General features: G+C 37.3%; 1 protein-coding gene across 1 annotated transcript in view; it reads left to right on the forward strand.

Moving 5' to 3' along the window:
• Positions 1-20,325, forward strand: part of PKHD1 (PKHD1 ciliary IPT domain containing fibrocystin/polyductin) — a 196,896-nt gene that overhangs the window by 110,028 nt on the left and 66,543 nt on the right. The window contains exons 36-37 of the mRNA XM_039326212.1: positions 5,825-5,981; positions 13,589-13,801. Coding sequence (XP_039182146.1) covers positions 5,825-5,981; positions 13,589-13,801 — 370 coding nt within the window. The remainder of the gene's footprint in view (positions 1-5,824; positions 5,982-13,588; positions 13,802-20,325) is intronic.

Below are 20,325 nucleotides of genomic sequence, written 5' to 3' on the forward strand. Positions count from 1 at the left end.
GAAACAAGGGAAGCAGCAGGAAAAAAAAACGATTTTCTTTAAAGCAGGAACAAGAGTACTGAAATAGTCCTATGCTGACATCATTTCTCCCTCATATCAGTGTTCTGATTATGTTTCCATGTAGCATAGTTAACTACTAAAACTCTTTTCCATTGAACTGTTTTCATAATGTATATGATTTGGTTCAAATCTTATCTATTTGGTCTTGAATGTTTTGCACTGATATGCATTGATTGAACTCATGTGCTTGTCAATTAATTAAAATTAATTAAATAAATTAAAAATTACTTACTTCAGGTAATTATTTTATTTTGTACATGCTATTTTGATTTCAATCTAAGAAATAAAATCTGCAGCAAAATGTCTGCGGCTTGGTTACCATTAAAAATTATCCTAATTAAATGAAATCTTGAAGAAAGAATGAAACGCAGGAGAGAAATTTGATTTTACAGAATAATATATGAATGGAAAAATCTATTTTTATAGTATGGGCAGATATTTATGTTATATATATCGGTATAACAAAGTTATTAGGACATTTCCTTACTAACTAAAGAAAGACAACTTCAACCTTTCTTCCGTCTTTCCTTCTTTCCCTCCACAAAACATTTTTTGTTCTATCATCTATAAACAACAGAATTATTTTTTATAAGTGGGCACTCCTGGTCAAGGTCTCAAATGTACACAGATAAAAAGTACAAAAATATATTTATTTATTGAACAAATAGTCAATAAGAATTCACTAATTAATTATACTATATTTCATAAACTTGCCTTTTTAAATTTGCTTATTTATTGTCTTTTTACCAAGAACGATGTTCAATGTGGCGAATGAGATTAAAAAGCAAACAGGGAGGCAAGTAGAAATCCAAGACACATAAAATATATTAATAAAATAGAGTAGCTCTTTACTTCTTATATTTCACAGACCTACATAAGGAAAGTTCAGTATTAATTAGGCTTTCTGCTTTTAAAGAGGGGGCAGTGTATGGAACACAGTTATTGCATATTTTTTTTAAGAAGTAGTTGTTCATTATATCACATTATGATTTGATTTGAATTAAAAATAAGATGTTTTGAATCAAGATTCTTGAAAAGCTGGTAGCTTGGTAATGCCAGAAATTTTCAGGACAAGCATATTATCTTAGACTATATCAGTCTGACTTCAGATTTGAGATTTGTTGGAATAGATAATCTTTGGGCTTTTATGTGGCTACATCAATGTGCATTCCTGGCATCTGAGCTCTGTTCTACCTCAACAATGAGGATGGTGATTACTGTTGTCTTTGTAGCTTTAATGTGGGACAACTGAAATGGATTCACCTGGCTCAGTTAGTTGGCATTTAAATCCAGTGGTAATGACAATAGCTTATGACTTACTGGCCACAACGGGTCAGTATGCAAAAGGGCATCTTTTCAGAAAAATATGAAGCATGTGTCTGGAGGAGATGGAAGGATCTAAATTTGCATACAAATCATATATATTACAAATAAATTTTAGTAGATAAACCAGCTCTAAATACTAGTTGCCTTAATTTTAAATTAAGTTAAATTAAGTTACTAAGCTATGGCGTATGAAGGAAAATTTTTAAAAAAGCAGATAGTAATTTTGTGATAAATTGCATACAAGATATAATCTGCATAACTCTAAAAAGTAAGAGGCAAGAAACTACTTGTAAGGTCAGGAGGAGGAAAAAATGAAAGTGCTTCATTTGCAATGGCTCAATTCAACTGCAGACCATTTGTCCTAGGAAAATGGTTCAAGAATGCAAGACTGTGTTCTAAAGACAATGACTCATCAGCCAGAGCTGTATAGGAAAAGGCCAAGAAGCAGTCACCAAGTCATGTGTGTTTCTTTTGTTTATTACAACTTCTTTCTTTTTAATATTCTCATAAAGGCTTTGCTGGAATTCTATACTGTCCTTATGTCGATGCCTTTATTAAGATTATTTTTTTAAAAAAAATCTTTTAATTTCTCTTTACAGTTGTCTGTGATTAATTCCTTTTATAATAGTAGTAGTAGTAGTAGTAGTAGTAGTAATAATAATATAATAATAATAATAATAATAATAATAATAATAATAATAATAATAATAATAATAAAAGTTGGAAGGGACCTTGGAAGTCTTCGAATCCAACCCCCTGCTCAGGCAGGAAACCCTTTTCAGACAGATGGCTGTCCAGTCCCTTCTTAAAAACTTCCAATGTTGGAGCATTCACCGCTTCTAGAGGCAGGTTGTTCCATTGGTTAAAAGTTTCTCCTTAGTTCTAGGTTGCTTCTCTCAATTAGTTTCCATCTGATGCTTCTTGTCCTGCCCTCAGGCACTTTGGAGAATAGCTTGACTCCCTCTTCTTTGTGGCAGCCGCTGAGATATTGGAACACTGCTATCATGTCCCCCTTCGTCCTTCTCTTCATTAAACTAGACATACCCAATTCTAGCAACTGTTCCTTATATGCTTTAGCCTCTAGTCCCCTAATCATTTTTGTTGCTCTTCTCTGTACTCTCTCTAGAGTCTCAGCATCTTTTTTACACCGTGGTGACCAAAACTGGATGCAGTATTCCAAGTGTGGCCTTACCAAGGCATTGTAAAGTGGTATTAATACTTCACGTGATCTTGATTCTGTCCCTCTGTTAATGCAGCCCAGCACTGAGTTGGCTTTTTTGGCAGCTGCAGCACACTGCTGGCTCATATTTAAGTGATTGTCCACTAGGACTCCGAGATCCCTCTCACAGTCACTACTATTGAGCAAGGTACCCCCTATACTATACCTGTACATTTGGTTTTTCTTGCCTAAATGTAGAACCTTACTTTTTTCACAATTGAATTTCATTTTGTTAGATAGTGTTCAAGTCTGTCCAGATCCTCCTGTATCTTAAACCTGTCTTCTGGAGTGTTGGCTATTCCTACCAGCTTGGTGTCATCTGCAAATTTGATGATTTCCCCATCTATCCCCTTGTCCAAATCATTGATGAAGATGTTGAAGAGCACTGGGCCTAGAACAGAGCCCTGGGGCACCCCACTACACACTTCCCTCCATGTAGATGCAGTTCCATTGAGGACCACACGCTGAGTAGGGCCAGTCAGCCAGCTATGGATCCATCTGGTGGTGGTGCTTTCTACCCCACATTTTTCTATCTTGTCAAGTAGGAGGTTGTGATCTACTTTATCAAATGCCTTACTGAAGTTCAAGTAAATTATATCCACAGCATTCCTCCGGTCCATCCATTTTGTCACCTGGTCAAAGAATGCAATAAGGTTTGTCTGGCTTCTCTTATATGCTAAAGTCACTGGGTTATGATCTGAAAAAGTCTTTGGCAATATCTCCATTTTAGCATTACACCTAACGTGCTTTTTAGAAATCCAAAATATTTCTATTTGAGAAAGCTCTGTGTCTTTCAGAAAAAGAAGTGCATTTGTTATAGTCACCATCATCTCCTGCTGAAATAGATTCTTATTCCAAGTTACTATAACTCAATGTTTGATCCTTTTTTTCTTATACATGTTTACTGTAAGCAATTTTTATCTTTTCAAATAATGAAATACCTTATTTGTTTTTTGAGCAGCACTCTCCCCATAGCAGTGTTCCAGTATCTGAAGCACCAGAGGGAAGGACGAGAAACAATGGTTGAAACTAATCAAAGAGAGAAGCAACCTAGAATTAAGGAGAAACTTCCTGACAGTAAGGACAATCAACCAGTGGAACAGCTTGCCTCCAGAAATCTTGGGTGCTCCATCACTGGAGATTTTAAAGAAGAGATTAGACATTCACTTGTCTGAGACAGTATAGGTTCTCCTGCTTGAGCAGGGGGCTGGACTAGAAGACCTTCAAGGTCCCTTCCAGCTCTATTCTATTCTATTCTATTCTATTCTATTCTATTCTATTCTATTCTCCCAATTCAACTGCTCTCTTAATATCTTTTAAATTTTTATACTTCAAATCTTTTGTAGGTTTTTTTTCCTATTAGTTGCAAACCAAATGCCCTTAATGCGTGCTCTACATGAGGCTGTAAGCCTGATATTTTTTCCTTGGCTCTTGACACTCCCCTTGTGAGATCCTGTGAAGCTTCTGAAAAGCAATTAAACCATTTCCAAAGGTGATTAAGAAATGAGGTGTGGGGATCTTTTTGTCAATACATACTACATTACACCTGGTTGAAATCCCTTGATTCATAAACTGAACACAGAACCTCAGTTCCTGAAGTCCACTCATGAACAACAGTTGTCTGGAGCATATATGGGTGATCTTATGGTCTGTCCTTTTTCTGGAAAGATTTTGCTGGCCAGAACCTTCTGGCTGCTCATTTCCACCGTAATGCTGTCTCTCCTTTTCATGTGCTACAAATTCTCACTGGAAATACCCAAATGAACATTTTCAGGAAAAAATAATAGACTTAGATCAGCATCTAAAATGAAATTCACAGGTGTTATGTTGACTCCTTTTAACTTGCTCAGTAATGTAGTTTTGCTTAAAGTAGCATCTCGTGTCACACATTCTTGTGATAAGCATCCTTTACAAAGTTATATTTCATTATCAGGATGAAGCTTATAAAATGTATGTGTCCACTGTACAGCAGTCATTTTTTTAGTGAAAAAATCTCTTTCAAGTTATTTGAAAATTTCATGAAATCACATCTGATGAAAGCTTTGAGAAGGGATAAGCCATCTGTCTGAACATATAAGTCAACAACAAAGAGATATTTGGGAGTTTTCCAGTATCTCTTGGCACTTAAGAGGTCTGCAATCATCTCTTCCTCTTCACATAAGAGTCAATTGTCAAACTCTGCAAGGCTGGCAAGCGCAAAATACAAAAAACAGTTGGATTTCTGGAAAGACCTTTATTGCTGGTAGGGTAATACAATTTTGAAACAAATTATCCTGGACAACGTATACCTAGAGTAATTAAGGCAGAGTTATTCTGAGTCTCTTTCTCATAGTCTCCCCCTCCTACCAAATCTTCTTAACAGCTCTGCTTCTCCTTTTACAGTAAAGCCTTGCTACCTCTTTGTGTTCAAAAGTCAGTTAAGTCAGTCATGATCAGAGTTCTTTTTCTCTGCATTTACACAAGCCCTTAGTCAACACAGCCACTTCCTTCAGGTACTCTTGATTGACACACAGATATTCTCAGAGTAGTATCATAACCATGAAACTTTCTATCTTCAGGAAGAAAATCTTTCCATTCACCACCCAAGTTGTTTCATTTCTTTGTTTCAGTTTCTTGTGGCCAACCCAAAGTAGGAAAAGACAAGGTAGATTATCCCTCAAACTAGTAATGTTTTTTGGGGGGGGATATTTCTTAAAAGATGCTTCAGAGCACATGGAGGCACAAACAACTGCGCTTGTCTACTTCCAAGTGACCAGATCTTTCCCTGAGATTGCATGACTTTGAATCCAAAGCACTGCACAGTTTCCCTCAGGTTGGTTAGCCAACCATCCCAAACTAGTCACTTTTTAAATTTTCTCACACCCAGTAAATTGTTATATATTTGGTTGACCAGACATTTTTTAAGATTGTTTATTGGAAATTATTTCATCTCCATAGATGTTTTAAACCATTTAAATCCTTGTTTATGTTTAATCTTTATTCTTGTAAATTGCCTTTGAGGTTGCTTCTGATTTGTTTGTTCAATTGGAGGTTATTGAATTTGACTTACATAAGATCATATTTTGCCACAAGTTGATTCATACGCTAAAAAAATAAAATAAAATGAGGTACTCAATCCAAGCAGACATGTAAAATAAGGATTATATGATCTATCCATGTGTTATTTTCTTCACTACAAAATTTGTGTTGCTAATGGATTTGATTTCTGTTTCATTTTAGAACACCCTCCAAATTCAATTTTGTGGACGATGGTCAAAAAACATGACCTGGTTAAATGGACATCCACCACAAGATGGCGATAATGTCATAGTAGAAAGAGGACATATTTTACTATTGGATACTAACACAAGCGTTCTTAATATGCTTCATGTCAAAGGTTTGACTTTTTTTTATCAATCTTTTTTTTTTAGGTGAAGGAATTTCATTGTTAGAGAAACCTGAAGGAGAACACTAATATATACTAAATATATGAAGCACTGGGAAAATGCTTTCTTGCTAAACTTTACTAAATTATATTTATTTGCCATTCCTACCTGTCTGTATACACTCACATCCAGCCACAGACAAAGTAAAAAGATTCAACAGTAGCAAAAGTAGGAAAAAAGTATCCTGCCTCCATGGAATTATTCAATACTTTCTTGTTAACACTTTTGCACACTTACATATAAAGATGATGATGATCATGATGATGATTACGATGTATTATTACTGCTATAGTAATAACAATAACATTATTGTACTCAGGTGGTTATAGAAGAACATGGAACTGATTACTGACAATGTTGCTGATGCATTGTGATGACTGCTCTGACTTTTATCATATCAAATTACCAGGTTTTTGGATCCTAAGATAAATAGAAGGGAAGTAAAAGACAAATTCTGATAGTTCTCCTTCCTCAGATCTCCAAAGGCCACACTAGAGCCTTACTGTTCCCTCCTGGTATAAGAGGAAAGATGGAATGAGCTGGAAGAAGGGAGGACAACACTTTCTAGTTTGTGAACTTGTAAACTTAACTAATTTATGTTCCAGTTTAAGCCAATGTGTTGAATACAGTAGAATCCATAAAATTGGAGACGACCTTGCAGATCATTAAGAGTGCTTTTCTGCTATGTGTAGGAAATCCAGTGTAAGATCATTCCAAATTGTAGGCTATGTAGTACTGCCAACACCCATTATCTGACTGCTTTGATTTTACAAATAACCTTTCAATATTCAGCCCTGTTCTACTGTTTTATTAAACTTATTTAACGGCAGCAAATCCCCTTTTCTGTATTTCTGTATCTGAAAATTGTTCCTGCATTTCAGGAGGACTAGTTAGGGTCTGCCGATATCTTCTTAGGCACATTAGTAACATTATCTGGATAATAATTGCTATATCAGTAAAACATTAAAATACATTAACATACTGGTTGCAGTGGGGCATGTTCCTCCTTCCATTAAGAATTTCCAAGTATGACTTGATAAGATTTTTGTATAATGGAGGAAATCTCTAAGTGCTTTGCACTGTTAACTTTAGAAATGCATATGGCTCATGAGAGAGATAATATTTTTATTGGATTTTTGAAAGATACGTAAAACACATTTTTCAGATATATTATTTGGATGATATAGCCATGTGAACTCAGGAAAGCTTGCCTTATCAACTCATTAAAAATAGCCTTTTGAACACAAAAAGGCCTTAGGAATACAGGAATGGTAACATTACTGAAACAGTCTTAGTTTCAGGCTAAATAAATTAAAGAATCTACTTCATATGCTCTTTTTAATTCCATAATGGAGACACCCGTATTGTATTCTGAAGCAACTATATTAGCAAACTTACCATGGAGCTTCCTTTAGAAGCAAAGGTATTCAAGATTGTTTTAAATTACGATGTTAGATTTTTCATCTAACCTGCTTCTACTTCTTAAAATATGGTTGTAGTACCTCCCACTTGGCAATAGTTATTATCTAAACAAATAACAAAGGGAGCCAGGAGTGGTGATAGTGGAGATGCTGAGAAGAGGAGAGGAGACAAAGGAAGATGTACTAGCAACTGGGCCAGAGATATTCAAATGAGCCACAATCTGAGCTAGCTCACAAATTGTCCTATAAAACATTATCATAATGCAGTTCAAAATGAGCCTCGCCACTGGCAGTGTGTCAAGTAGCAGGCTGTGCACCAAATGGGGCATTGCTGAAGTCACAACATCCACCCTTGCCCCATACTGAGAGATTTAACTTTTATAAACAAAAGTGGGGTGTCAATCCATGAGAATGGAAGCTGTGCTATAGGCAGGCCAACTCTAACCTAGCAGAAAGGCTGCACAGTGTCTTGCTAGTTCATTTACTTTTATGGAAAAACAATGCTGTTCATTGCCTCAGAAGGGTTTCACTTGAGCTTGAAAGAATAATAAAACCTTTTAGCCTACCTTTTTTTTTTAAAAAAAAGTAGCAGATAATAACACCACAGCAGATCAAAACAGTGGATAATACATAGAGAAATGCATGTAGAAAAAACTGCTATCTTATCACCACTGATGCCTTAACTCATTATGGAGAAACTTAATTTGGCAGGACTTTGTGCATGTAAGTTGCTTCCCCCTCTTTTATTTTAGATAGGGATATTTTAATAAATGAAACTGGAAAATTAGCATTGAAATGAGCTCTTTTGTCTTCATCTGCTGCTGCTTGGAAATAAACTGCTGTTCCAGACAGAACTCTTCCTTCCTCTCTTTAGCGGACAAACTATATCAATATTATTATATATAGCTGTATTATGTTTATATTTTTCGGGATACCCAACCCAAAAAAAGTCCTATGAACTATAAAAATGCTCATGTAAACTTTGATCTGAAAAGCTGAACGCTTTCAAGGTTGGATTTTGTTGAGATATTACTATCACTTTTTAAATGGCCATGGCATGCTTCCAAGTGCAGAATGTGTGATGGTCACAAAGTGGACCTATTGCTTGTGACTATGGCTTCCATTTGCTCCATTGTCTGTTTGTCACTTTAAGTCCCCATGCTTCCACTTCAAAATGCGACTAGATCTAGTAGCTCCATTAATCAAGGAAGTGATCAACTGCCATGGTGTTTGGTCTTATTCGACTTTCTGTCTCCCTGAAGCCTGTAAAAAAAGTCCACATGGGTAAAAATAGGTTTCCACAGCAGCTGTTACCATTGCTGCTGATCCTGCCATCCATAAATGCCTGTATGCAATGGTCATAACCTCTCTTCCACTCTGGCATTTGCTCTCTTTGGCAAGCCTAGCCACAATTGACGAAGTGCAGCAAACACAATGCTGCTTTGGGTTGGTTCACGTGGAGCCGTTTTACTCCCAACAAGATGCTGTATTCAAGCTGCTGATTAAATCACCCTTGCTTGGCACTGGCCCTCTCAGGGAAGGGTCCAAGCAGCTTGCAGGAGAGCACATGCCATGAGAACAGATGGGCATACATGCAGATGGCCAAGCAGCATCGGCATCAGTTTGGGGAGTTTATTTCTGACTGAGAATGCTCAAGCAGCTGCCTCCATGCAACTCTGAGTGGGAAGAAGGCTTTGATCCAGAAAAGTGCTTTCATACGCTGCTTGACTTTAAGCACACATTGAGTTTCATTAATCCTAATGAGAGAACACTTGCATGTTAAAAATGCAGCACCCATTTAAATGCCTTGATGAATTGGGAACTGGAATTGATACTGTTATTGCATTATGAATGTGTGATTGATTTTTTTTTTTTTGGACTGATTGTAATGCAAGACTTTCCAGGGACTGCCTTCAACAAGTGTATGATGTTAGATTGGCTGATGGTATGTTGGTATTACTAATGAGAAATGTGTGATGCTTTCATAGTTAGGTTGGCAGACAAATGTTCATCGTGTTCTTTTTACTTGGGGGGTCTGTCTGCTGCTTTCTTGTAGATGTTTCATTACCAACTAGGTAACATCATCAGTGCGAGAAGGGAATGGGGGGTTTGCTCTCATTTCGTATTCCAGTGACTTGCCCTGTCAGTGTTGGTGGGAATCGTCTTGGTGGTTCCTTGATTGTTTTTACTTTCTCCGAAGTTCCCCATAACTAGATTTATAAAGTCCTATAAATAAGAATTTATAGGAATGACATGCTGAATATTTCACAGGAAGTTCAGTTGCCTAATTATATTGTTAGGTTTCTCTTTCAATTCCTACCTCTTGTCAATTATTCCAAACTGTTTATATTCGGGTACTATTTCTATGGATATCTGATGGAAGTCCTTACTCTTATGATCCATGGATCTTCTATAAGCATTTTTCTTGGACTACATTCCCTTAGACAGAGATTGCCTCATTTCTTCATCTTGCACTACTATACAATGGATTTTTAAAAGCAAATTTCTAGAAGTGTTTTTTTTTTTCCTTCTTGTTAAAGAAAGACTAATTTGGTTAAACTTTCAGTGGAACCAAAAGGGCATTGCAGTTGCCTGTTAATATATTTTGTGTATATTTTGTGGCTATTACGAGCAGCATTAATATGGGCTATGTCGGTAATGACAAAATGACATGAATGAGAAAACAGAGTTTAAATGGAAGGAGGGAGAATTAAATGCCCTGTCCCATTACCTCTGCCTTTCCAGGGATAATAATGCATTTCCTGGTAGTGCTTCATTGATGCTGCATGGATTCTTGGCAGCAGAGAATTCATCTTGGTCTATTCCCCTACCATCAAAGGATTAAATGCTGTTACAATCCAAGGTAAATCTTCTCTGTTACTAGAGATGACACCTATGTTTGATATCTTCTGGGAAGTTCTGAATGTTTCTTTTAATCTCCTTCCTTAAAAGAAGAAAAATGATGGAAAATATGTCTCTTCTTACTGTACCAAAGTGATATACTTGAAATTTAAATTATATACAGTATTTAGTTTGGTTGGAAGACCATTATAATTACTGTAAGTAGAGTTCCTTTTTATTTTTCAAGATTACCCGACGGCTATGTAGGATATTCCTTGATTTCTTGGGTAGCCATAATAAACAGTAAGAAAGGTTGGAGCCAAATACTTTGATTAATCAGCATTTATTATTCTCTGCTCATGGGAAACAGATCAAGTGCTATGAAAACAAGAAAGCAGGTTGTGTGTATGTATCCTTGTAGAGTAAAAGCTGCATATTTATTATAAATTAATAGAGTGCAGAAAGGGATGAGTTCAGAAGGCTGGCTGTTGAGACACATTATATGTCATTTACCTGTTTAGATAGAAATGCCTGTAAACTCTGAAAAATGTTATAATTAGCTTAACAGACTGGAATGTAATCTTTACCTGTCATAGCAATTCTTTCTGTCTTACTTTGCAGATATCTTTATCACTCATGCTCTAGCTTCCTCTTTAGTAATGTCTGGATTTTTCAAAAATGACAGTGAGAAAAAAAAGTGCCCACTGGGGAAAGAAGAAATTAGATTTTTAATATCACTTGAAAAGAATATTTATGATTGTACTTTATCACATGCATTGACATTGCCTGTGTCAGCTGTTGTCAGAGGTCTTCCATCCCTAGGTACATGTTAAAAAATGTGTGTTCACGGACTCAAGGTACCAAATATGAAATTGTATTATGATGCTGTAGTATTGACATTGATTAGCGACTGGGTGAATTTAACAAATACAGAAATACTTCATTTGGAAGGCTGGGACCTATTTTTTGGATGGCATGCCTATTTAATATTTAATAAAAAAGTGGATTGGGTTTTTAAGTCTCATATTATAAGAAACTCTTTGCTAAGAGTGTGGAGAAAGTATTATAAAAGTGACTTCAAAATACCATTATGGGCTATACCTCGGCATGCCATAGAAGGTATAAGGAAAGGGGTAAATATGGACAAGGTCTCTTACGTACAGTTATTAAGATGGGATGGCCAAGACTGGCAGTTAAAATCTTTGGAAGAATTAACACATGAAAACTTAACTTATTCATGGTTCCAATATAGACAAATAGTGGATAGATGGAAGATGGATTGTAAAATGGGCTGGCTTAGAGAAGATGAAATTTTTTTAAAACAAGTAAGAGATCAAAGGCCAACCCATATTAAGAGAGTTTATGGGGTTTTAGTGGAATTAGATTCAGAACTTGAACTAGTTAAAGATTGTATGATTAAATGGGCACAGAATATTGGTGAAACGATTTCAATGGATACTTGGGAACTTATTTGGATAAGAAATGTTAAATTCACACAAGCGCAAAATTTAAGAGAGAATTTTTATAAGATGTTTTATAGATGGCACCTTGACCCAAAGAAAATGTCCATTATGTACCCTAATCTACAGCCGAAATGCTGGAGATGTGGATATTTGGATGCTACCTATTACCATATTTGGTGGACGTGTAAGCATATAAAAGCTTTTTGGATTAAGATATGGTGGAATATTCAAAGAATTTTTAAAAGGAGGGTAAAATTTACTCCGCAATTATTTTTACTAGGTATTGTTATTGACTGTGATGCTAAGGAGGTTATATTGATGTTAAATTTGATTACAGCCGCTAGGTTGTTAATAGGACAATATTGGAAGAAGGAATCTTTGCCTACTTTACAAGAATGGTTTCATAAAGTTTCGTATTTGGCAGAAATGGCAAAGATTTCGGCTTTCTTAAAGGAGCAATCTCAAGAAAAATTTTTTGCGGTATGGGAAAAATGGATAAATTTTATACAACATAATTTGGATATGGAAAAATATTATCTAGCCTTTTTATAATTTGTAATGATTGTTTTTTCTTTCTTTCTTTCTTCTTTTTCTTTTTTATATATATACATTTTTTATGTATTATTATTCATATATTTTTTTTTTATATATATATATGCTTTATTCTTCGTCTACTTTCTTCTTTCTTCTTTCTCTCTCTCTCTTCTCTTTTTATTTATTTTTTTTTCTTTTTTAGTATATATTATTCATTTTAAAGTTTATGTTATGTATATTATTATTATATATATTATTATTGTGATTTTTATTATTATTATTAATTATTTTATAAATTGCAAATGTTATTTTTAAAATATTTGTTAAATAATCCTATATTCAGTTCTGGGAAGTCGGGGGGGGGTGGGGTGGTTGGGGAGGGGGGGGTGGATTTTTATTTGTAAAACTTTTGAAAAATTTCAATAAAAAAAAAATGTGTGTTCACAAGTATGGCTAGGAAGAAATTTGAAGATCTTTCCACTGAAGTGTGACAGTGACATAGAGTGAATCTTGCTCTCTGAGAAGTGCTACTTTGAGACACCAATTTAGAGAAAGTTTGCTTAATTCTTATTGTGGATCAATTTACTCAGCATGGATCTTAACATTCTTAAGCAAATAAAAATATTTTTGTGTGCTTGCAAATGATAGGAGAACAATCGTTAACTTTATGAAAGAGGAAATACCTTGTTTAACATATTGGTTTCCCAGAATATGGATTGCCACAGCGATTCAGAACCCAAGAAATTGGGTTGGAGAATTGGAGCAGAAACTGGAACAAAGAAAGTCATATGTATTTGTCAGACTATCAGTCATGTTAGCCTGTTAGGGAAAACAACTATGAGGCCAAAGAATAGAATAAGAGTAAAAATGAATTACTTTTTCAGAGAAGTAAATCACAAAAAGGATCAAATCAGGGATGTTCAGGGTATATGGACTACCTATAGAAGTTCAAATTTAAAATGTAAGTGTAATGAAATTTCTGAAGCTCAGGTAAATACAATACAGAAGACAACACCTTAAAATTTAAAGCAATGAATAAAATTATCTTAAAGTCCAAACTATCAATCCTTTGATCATATGATCTTATATTAGAAGGAGAAAGTAAGCTAAAGTCAAAGAGGAAAAAAAAAAACAGAATGAGAACATTTTGCTATTTTCTTACTAACATTTTTTCTTCTTCTAATGTTACATTGAGAACATGTTCTCCAGTTTTAGGAAACCAACTCTATTTTCTTCACTGTGAATGATGTTGCATCTTATAACTGTTTACACAGTTACTGTTATTGTCACTCACTTTAGGTGGCAAGCTGGCATTTATTGACTCTGGATCCCTAGAACTTCATGCTCATTCCATCCTTGTATCCGATGGAGGAGAACTTCAGATTGGGTCTCCCAGGAAGCCATTTTGTGACATGGCCCATATCCATCTCCATGGAAGCACCTACTCCGAAGGGTTTTTCCCATATGGAGTGAAATTTCTGGCTGTGAGAAATGGAATCCTTTCCATGCATGGTGAGTTATATAGAAAAGATTTTGCTATCAAACCGATATGCCTTTTGATAATCTTCATAGTTGTGGTGAATATGGGTCAGGTTTAATGGAAAAATAACGAGATATTTAGAAGTGCTTAGCTTTCACAATTCATACTGCCAAATTTTAGATAGATAGATAGATAGATAGATAGATAGATAGATAGATAGATAGATAGATAGATAAATAACCTTTATTGTCATTTTTTTACTGCGGGCACAACGGCACACATTAAAAATGAAATTTAGTTGCTTGCTCTCAAAGTGTATGCATATATAACACATATTTAAACATACTATATACAACATATGTATAGACCTACACCCTTACATATAAGTAACATATACCATAAATGTTGGCGTATAAGGCGACTTCCGCGAGCACTGAAATCGGCGCCAAAGACGGGGGTCGTCTTATACGCCGAGTCGTCTTATACGCCGGAAATACTGGTAGTTTCCGGCGTATAAGATGACATTCTAGGAATGTGGCCCGGCTATAAAGATGGGGGTCGTCTTATACGCCGGGTCGCCTTGTATGCCGGCATATATGGTAACTATTAATCACTGTCCATCTTGAATACATAACAGAAGGAGGAAGCTTTAGAGTTCACAAGGTTAATACTGTATGGCATAAAACTGTGGCTGAATCTGGATGTTCTGTTTTGGACACCACGGAGCCTCCTTGGAGAAGGTAACAAGGAAAACAGGTTGTGAAGAGGGTGGTCATGTCCCAGGCAATCTTGCGGACCCTGCTCAAGCATGTCCTGAATGGAAGGGAGGGAACTGCCAATGATCTTTTTGGCCATCCTCACCAGTCTCTGCACCACCTTCCTGTCTGAAGCAGTGATGCTTCCAAACCAGACTGTGATGCTGTATGACAGGATGCTCTTGATCATCCCCCTGTAGAAAGTGGTCAGGACAGGGGAAGGAAGATGTGCTTTTCTTGTGCAATGCAGAAAATGGCGCTGCTATGCCTGCTTTGCCAGTCTCTCACTGTAGAGCGACCAAGCCAGCCTACTTGTTAACGGCACACCCAGGAATTTGATGCTGGTAACCATTTCTACAGGTGATTCATTAATACCCAGAGGATTGTGGCTGTGCCTGCCTTTTCTGAAATCGACAATGATCTCTTTGGTTTTTCCAGTATTTAAAACTAGGCTGTTTTCCTTACACCAGTTCACCAAACCCTCAACCTCCTAGCGGTAAGCACCCTCACTGTCATCATGAATAAGGCCCACTACTGTTATATCATCTGCGAACTTCACAATATGGCTTGTGGCAAACCTAGCACAACAGTCAATAAGGTGAACAGCAGCAGACATAGGACACAGCCCTGAGAGAACCTGTGCTCAAGAAAATGGTGTTAGAAATATTTGTTCCAGCTTGCACATATTAGGGCCTGTTAGTAAGAAAATCACGAATCCAGTTGCACAAAGGAGTATTTAAGCCTAAAAGAGCAGAGCAAGAAACAAGTGGCCCTCCAGATATTGCTGAAATTCAAGGTCCATCAAGTCATGATTAAGGGAAAAGGAGACTGCTGAGAGATGCTGTAGTAGAAACAGTCCCAGAAATTTTGTTGCTAAGTTTCAATAGATGAGATGAAACTGTGGCATGATTTCAGAAATGGGTCCGTCAACTTCCATTTAGGTTTACAATATCAGTTGTATGTACCACATCTCCTCCTGGCCATTCTGTCCATCAGCCTATGCTCTGTCTGAGCTCTACTATAACCTGTTGTCAGAAACATATGCAGAATCTTGCTCTTTTCCTTCTTTAGAACAGCAACCTTACACTATGGGTACAGATTTCCTTTTGCAACTCCCTGCTGCTGTTCTGTTTAACCATCCATGAAGTATATCGGAAACATACTTTGTAGTGGATTTGAATCCAGTGTATTAATAAAAGTGCTAACATTCCAAGTTAATAATGAAAGTTTGACTGGATGGAACCATCCATAGCAATAGTAGCTTTGAGTGCAGGACAAGAGAGAAAACAGGGATCTGTCAAAGAATCTAGTCATTTTATTTTGCTGCCACTGTTTGCTTTTACTTTTTTTTTTTTTAAAGTGCTGCCAGTTCTAGACCAGGGCTTTTCAACCAGTGGTAAGGGTACCACCTGTGGTACATTGGCACCTGGCAGGTGGTACACGACCATCCTAGAAAAGTGGTAGCGGGGGAGGGGAATGAGCTGAACCGGTGGCAGCACCGCACAAGCTTGAGTGAGAGATGGCAGGAGCTGCAGGGCTGTCAGGGCTCAGTGGAAGCACCAGGATCAGTGCTGCTTTCCAGCTGATCGGCGCTTCTTTGGGGCTGTCACAGCTCAGCAGAAGCGCCAGGCTCTGCGTCAGGCTCCAGCTGGAGCTCAGTGCTGATCCTGGTGCTTCTGCTGAGCCCAGAAAAAGTGCTGATCAGCTGGAATGTTGCAGCATCTCTGGGATCTTGTGATTTACATTCAGATGCTTGGCAACTGATTCATATTTATGATGGTCACAGTGTCCCAGGGTCATGTGCAGTGACCAAAACCTGCTGCAACCACCCAGCAGATGGGGGGGGGGGAATAAAAACCAAACAACCCCCCACCCCACCCCCACTGCCAATCCTGAACAGAAATGCTCACAACAATGAAAACCTCGGACAGGAGGAAGAGTGCTGCTGGATGGGCAGGCAGGTGTCTTGCTCAGCTGTGGCTTGGGGGGCACTTTTTTCAGTGCCATTGTAACTTTGAACAGTTACTAAGCGAACTGCTGTAAGTTGAGGACTACCTGTACTTTATCACTTTTTTCCTTTTTTTTTTGGGTCATCAAGTTTTTGACACCAAGTGGTATAATCGGTGAAAAGGTTGAAAAGCCTTGTTCTAGACAACCTATGGATAAATAAAAAAAAGTCCACTGGGTGTCTCTTTGCAAGATCACTGTTATGCGTGTTAGGGAATCTCCACGACATGAGTGTTTTTGTGGATTTATTCTGGATGTCCAAAAATGCCACTTCCTTACCAGAAATTCCTTTATTTAAATATAGGAGGTAGGAGATGTGCCTCTTTATTTAGCATGGAGTGGACATTTTTTAAAAAATGTTTATTTAGGATTTATTTAATCTTGGAGGGTATGTTTGTGTTCAAATGGCAGACGATTTGGATTGCTTACTCTGCCAAATAACATCAGACAAAAACATCCTGAATCTGGCATTTCTGAATTTATGGTTAATTTTCAGGTAAAATCAGTTTGTTCAACTAATGCTACTTTAGCTGTTACTTACATATTTCTGTGGTTGTGATGCCTTCTTCTGTTAGTGAATTCACAAGGTAAGTTCCAAATAATGACAGATATGGGGCAAAAATGGAGCCACAGAAAAACAGTGTTTAACAAAAAGCTAAAATAATGTAAGTGGGTGTGAGAGAAGGCCTAACAGATCTTAGGTATATAAAAGAGAGAGGAGGGCAGTTGAGGGAGAGAATGGAGCCTTTAAAAGAGGTTTTTGAATCCAGAGGAGGGGTGAAGAGCTAGAAAGTGACTCAGAGTAAGCCTACCTTAATTATACTACATACAAGTTGTTTGGGATTATTTTGCTCAGTTTTCAAGAGCTGTTACATTAATGTAGCAATAATAAAATCTTACCAGAAATCCAAGAGATTCTTGTTTCTTAAATTTGCTATCCCTCAAAGGCTTGAGAATGGACTATGCTTTACCCTGACTTTCTCACCTGAACAACAGCAGCAACAACAACCACGAAGCCTATTCAGGCATAGACAGTTGAGGGCTATTTGGAAAAGCAAAGACACACATGGAATGAAATTATGGCTGTAGCCTGGTTATTCAGGGCCCACCGCAGTAAATTAGTTGAGTTCTCTGCTAAGAAGGAGCCTCCATTCCTCCATAGTTTGCTGCTTGAGAGAGAGAGTGAGTTAAAAACCTATTAGAAAGTGAATGAGAATATATGAGGAACCACTGTATCCTGATGGGATTAACCTACCCCACTCATTTCAGTGGAAAGGGCCTACTCCAGATCCTGTTAGCCAAAGAATTTCAGCTGGCAGGGTCCAGGAGAAGAGCTGCTGTGGCCCCTGCCCTCTGGAATACTTTCCCATCAGAGCGTGAGATTCATCCCCACCCTCTTGGCCTTCCGGAAGAACTAAAAACCTGGCTCTGCTGCTTGGCCTGGGCTCCCAATAGGGCCCTGCTACATTGGGTGTGGCTAACAGGATAGAGAAGATTCTCACCCCCCCCCCAAGATTGCCCAATCATCTTGGTTCTTAACTTTTAATCTTTTTATTCTACTTTTAATTGTGTTTAGCATTTTTAAACTTTTTATTATATTGTAAGCTGCCCAGAGTCGCTGTATTAGTGAGATGGGTGGCATAGAAATTTAATATCTAAATAAATAATAAGAGAGAGAGGGGGGTTGCAAAAAGAGAAGTGGTTGTTTGACTCTTACCCAGTAAACCATGCAGGTTCTTGAGAGAACAAAGCTGCCTATGTCTGTCCTAGATATTCTTGTTCACTAGCAAGAATTCTGAATTTTAAATTCCAGGATACACAGAATGTTTTGATGTTAGGTGAGGGTTGCATGCTAATTGGAATAAAAAGGAACTGGCTTCTTCAAACACTATATGGTTTAGAATAAGCACTCTTGGTTGCACTTTAGTACTGGGGAATGTATACTGTGAAATTGACATTTTTCTTCTTGCATTATATGCCTGGTATTTCAAAAGGAGAGAATGAACAACTTCTTACTTTCCTATTTTTCCCTTCTACTATGTCTCTATGAAATGCTCAGGTTCAAATCTCTAATCCAGTCCCAACAATGAGTTGTCTAGCCCTAATACCAAGCAGCACGGGAGGGGCATAGGAATGGGACAGAAATAAGGTGGGTTTTCTTACTTCTTCCTGACAGCCCTTCCTCAGCCATGAATTTATAGCTTTGGCTGATCTGGAACAGTGAAAGAGAACATTTCTTTTATGGAGGAGATTGCAGTATTTGACTCTAGTTCCACCGGGGCCTGTTTTTGTTCACCCTCTCCCTTTTATAGAGAGTGCTTTCTTAGACATAAATCCTTGGTAGAGAGACAAGCATTTGTCTAGAATTGAGTTGTTTGCATAATGAAGATATTTTGTTGTGATGTCTTACTTAAAAAAGCAGATAGACTTTGTTTTCCGAATGTCTGCAGCTTAGGCTAGAAAGTGGGAAATCAAAACAACTAAATTAGGAAGCTGAAGAACAGAGAGTAGTGTGGCCCTGAGACATTATTGGAAATGTTTCTTGCCTTCAATACTTTGGCAATGAGGCTGCAAAGCTTGGGCTTCCTGTAGAGTTATATCCAGTCTGAGCACAATTCCACTGCATGTGCTGAGTACAATTACATTTAGTGTGAATGTAGTGGACCCTCTCCCCCGCCACACACACTCTTGAAATAGAGAATGCTTATTTTGTGCCTTCATGCTTCTTACATCAAACCCAAACACATTCGGGTGCCAATTTAGGATCAACTTGGCTCATAGAATAAAACAAACTGAAGTGTTTGACAATATTTTTTTTTATTTCTGAAATAGTTGTAGCTAAGCACGCATTGAAATCATTAAACAAACAAGCTTTTGAATCATTTTTCTGAGTAGACAGAATGGAGCATATTTCCCACTTATTTCCCTTTCAAATAATACATTTTGCAGGAACTGTTCCATAGCGATGGCTGAATCTGATTGTTTAATAACAATGTGTCAGCTTCTCTGTTTGATATGTTAATATGACTCTGGGTTTTCCCAGAATTCTCTCTGGAGTGGCAGTTTGGCACTCGGGTGGTCAGAGTAGATTGAGAATTTTCACAGTTGCCTTTGGCTTCACCCGGCTCCCCTGCCAGTCAGAGCACAACACCCATAAACTGCATGCCAATCAAAGTCACTGTTAAGGGGCTCTCAGTCAGCTAGGGTAACTTGAATTTTTGACAATGTAATTATGGCCCTTGCGTCCACAATAGAAGCCTGAACAGGATGGAAGGTTTTTTATTGATTGTTTAGAAGGGAAATTTATCAATGTCTCTGGCACTGTTCATACGTATTCCCTAAAAAAACCCTCTCCTGGCAAGTTTCCAAAGAGAAAACTAGTTCAGTGGCCTTGTCCATAGTTTTGTCATTTCTATCAAAATTGATCCTGACTGGTTGGGTCTCTGAAAGAACTTGCACAGTTTTGACCCATGTGAGTTTTAGTGGATAGCATCAGCATAAATGCTGTTGCACTATTGCATATAAATCTATCCTATTTTGTTATTGAGAAGTTGGTAACGGATGACATGCCAGAGAGTTGAATTTTCAAAATGGCATGGGGACTTAAAGGTAACGTTTAATAGTCATGAAGCTTGATACCTTGACATTATTCTGTCTACTGATCACAGTTTATTCATATTCAATCTGTTCTATGCCCTCCATTCATTTCTTTCTAGTCATTAATCAATTCATCATCCTTGAGAACTCAAATCACGGAGAATAAGTAAATGCTACTACATTGCACTTTTGAGTTG

Source organism: Crotalus tigris, unplaced genomic scaffold (assembly GCF_016545835.1).
Source record: "Crotalus tigris isolate CLP2741 ecotype Arizona unplaced genomic scaffold, ASM1654583v1 scf7180000024340.7048381, whole genome shotgun sequence".
Lineage (NCBI taxonomy): Eukaryota > Metazoa > Chordata > Lepidosauria > Squamata > Viperidae > Crotalus > Crotalus tigris.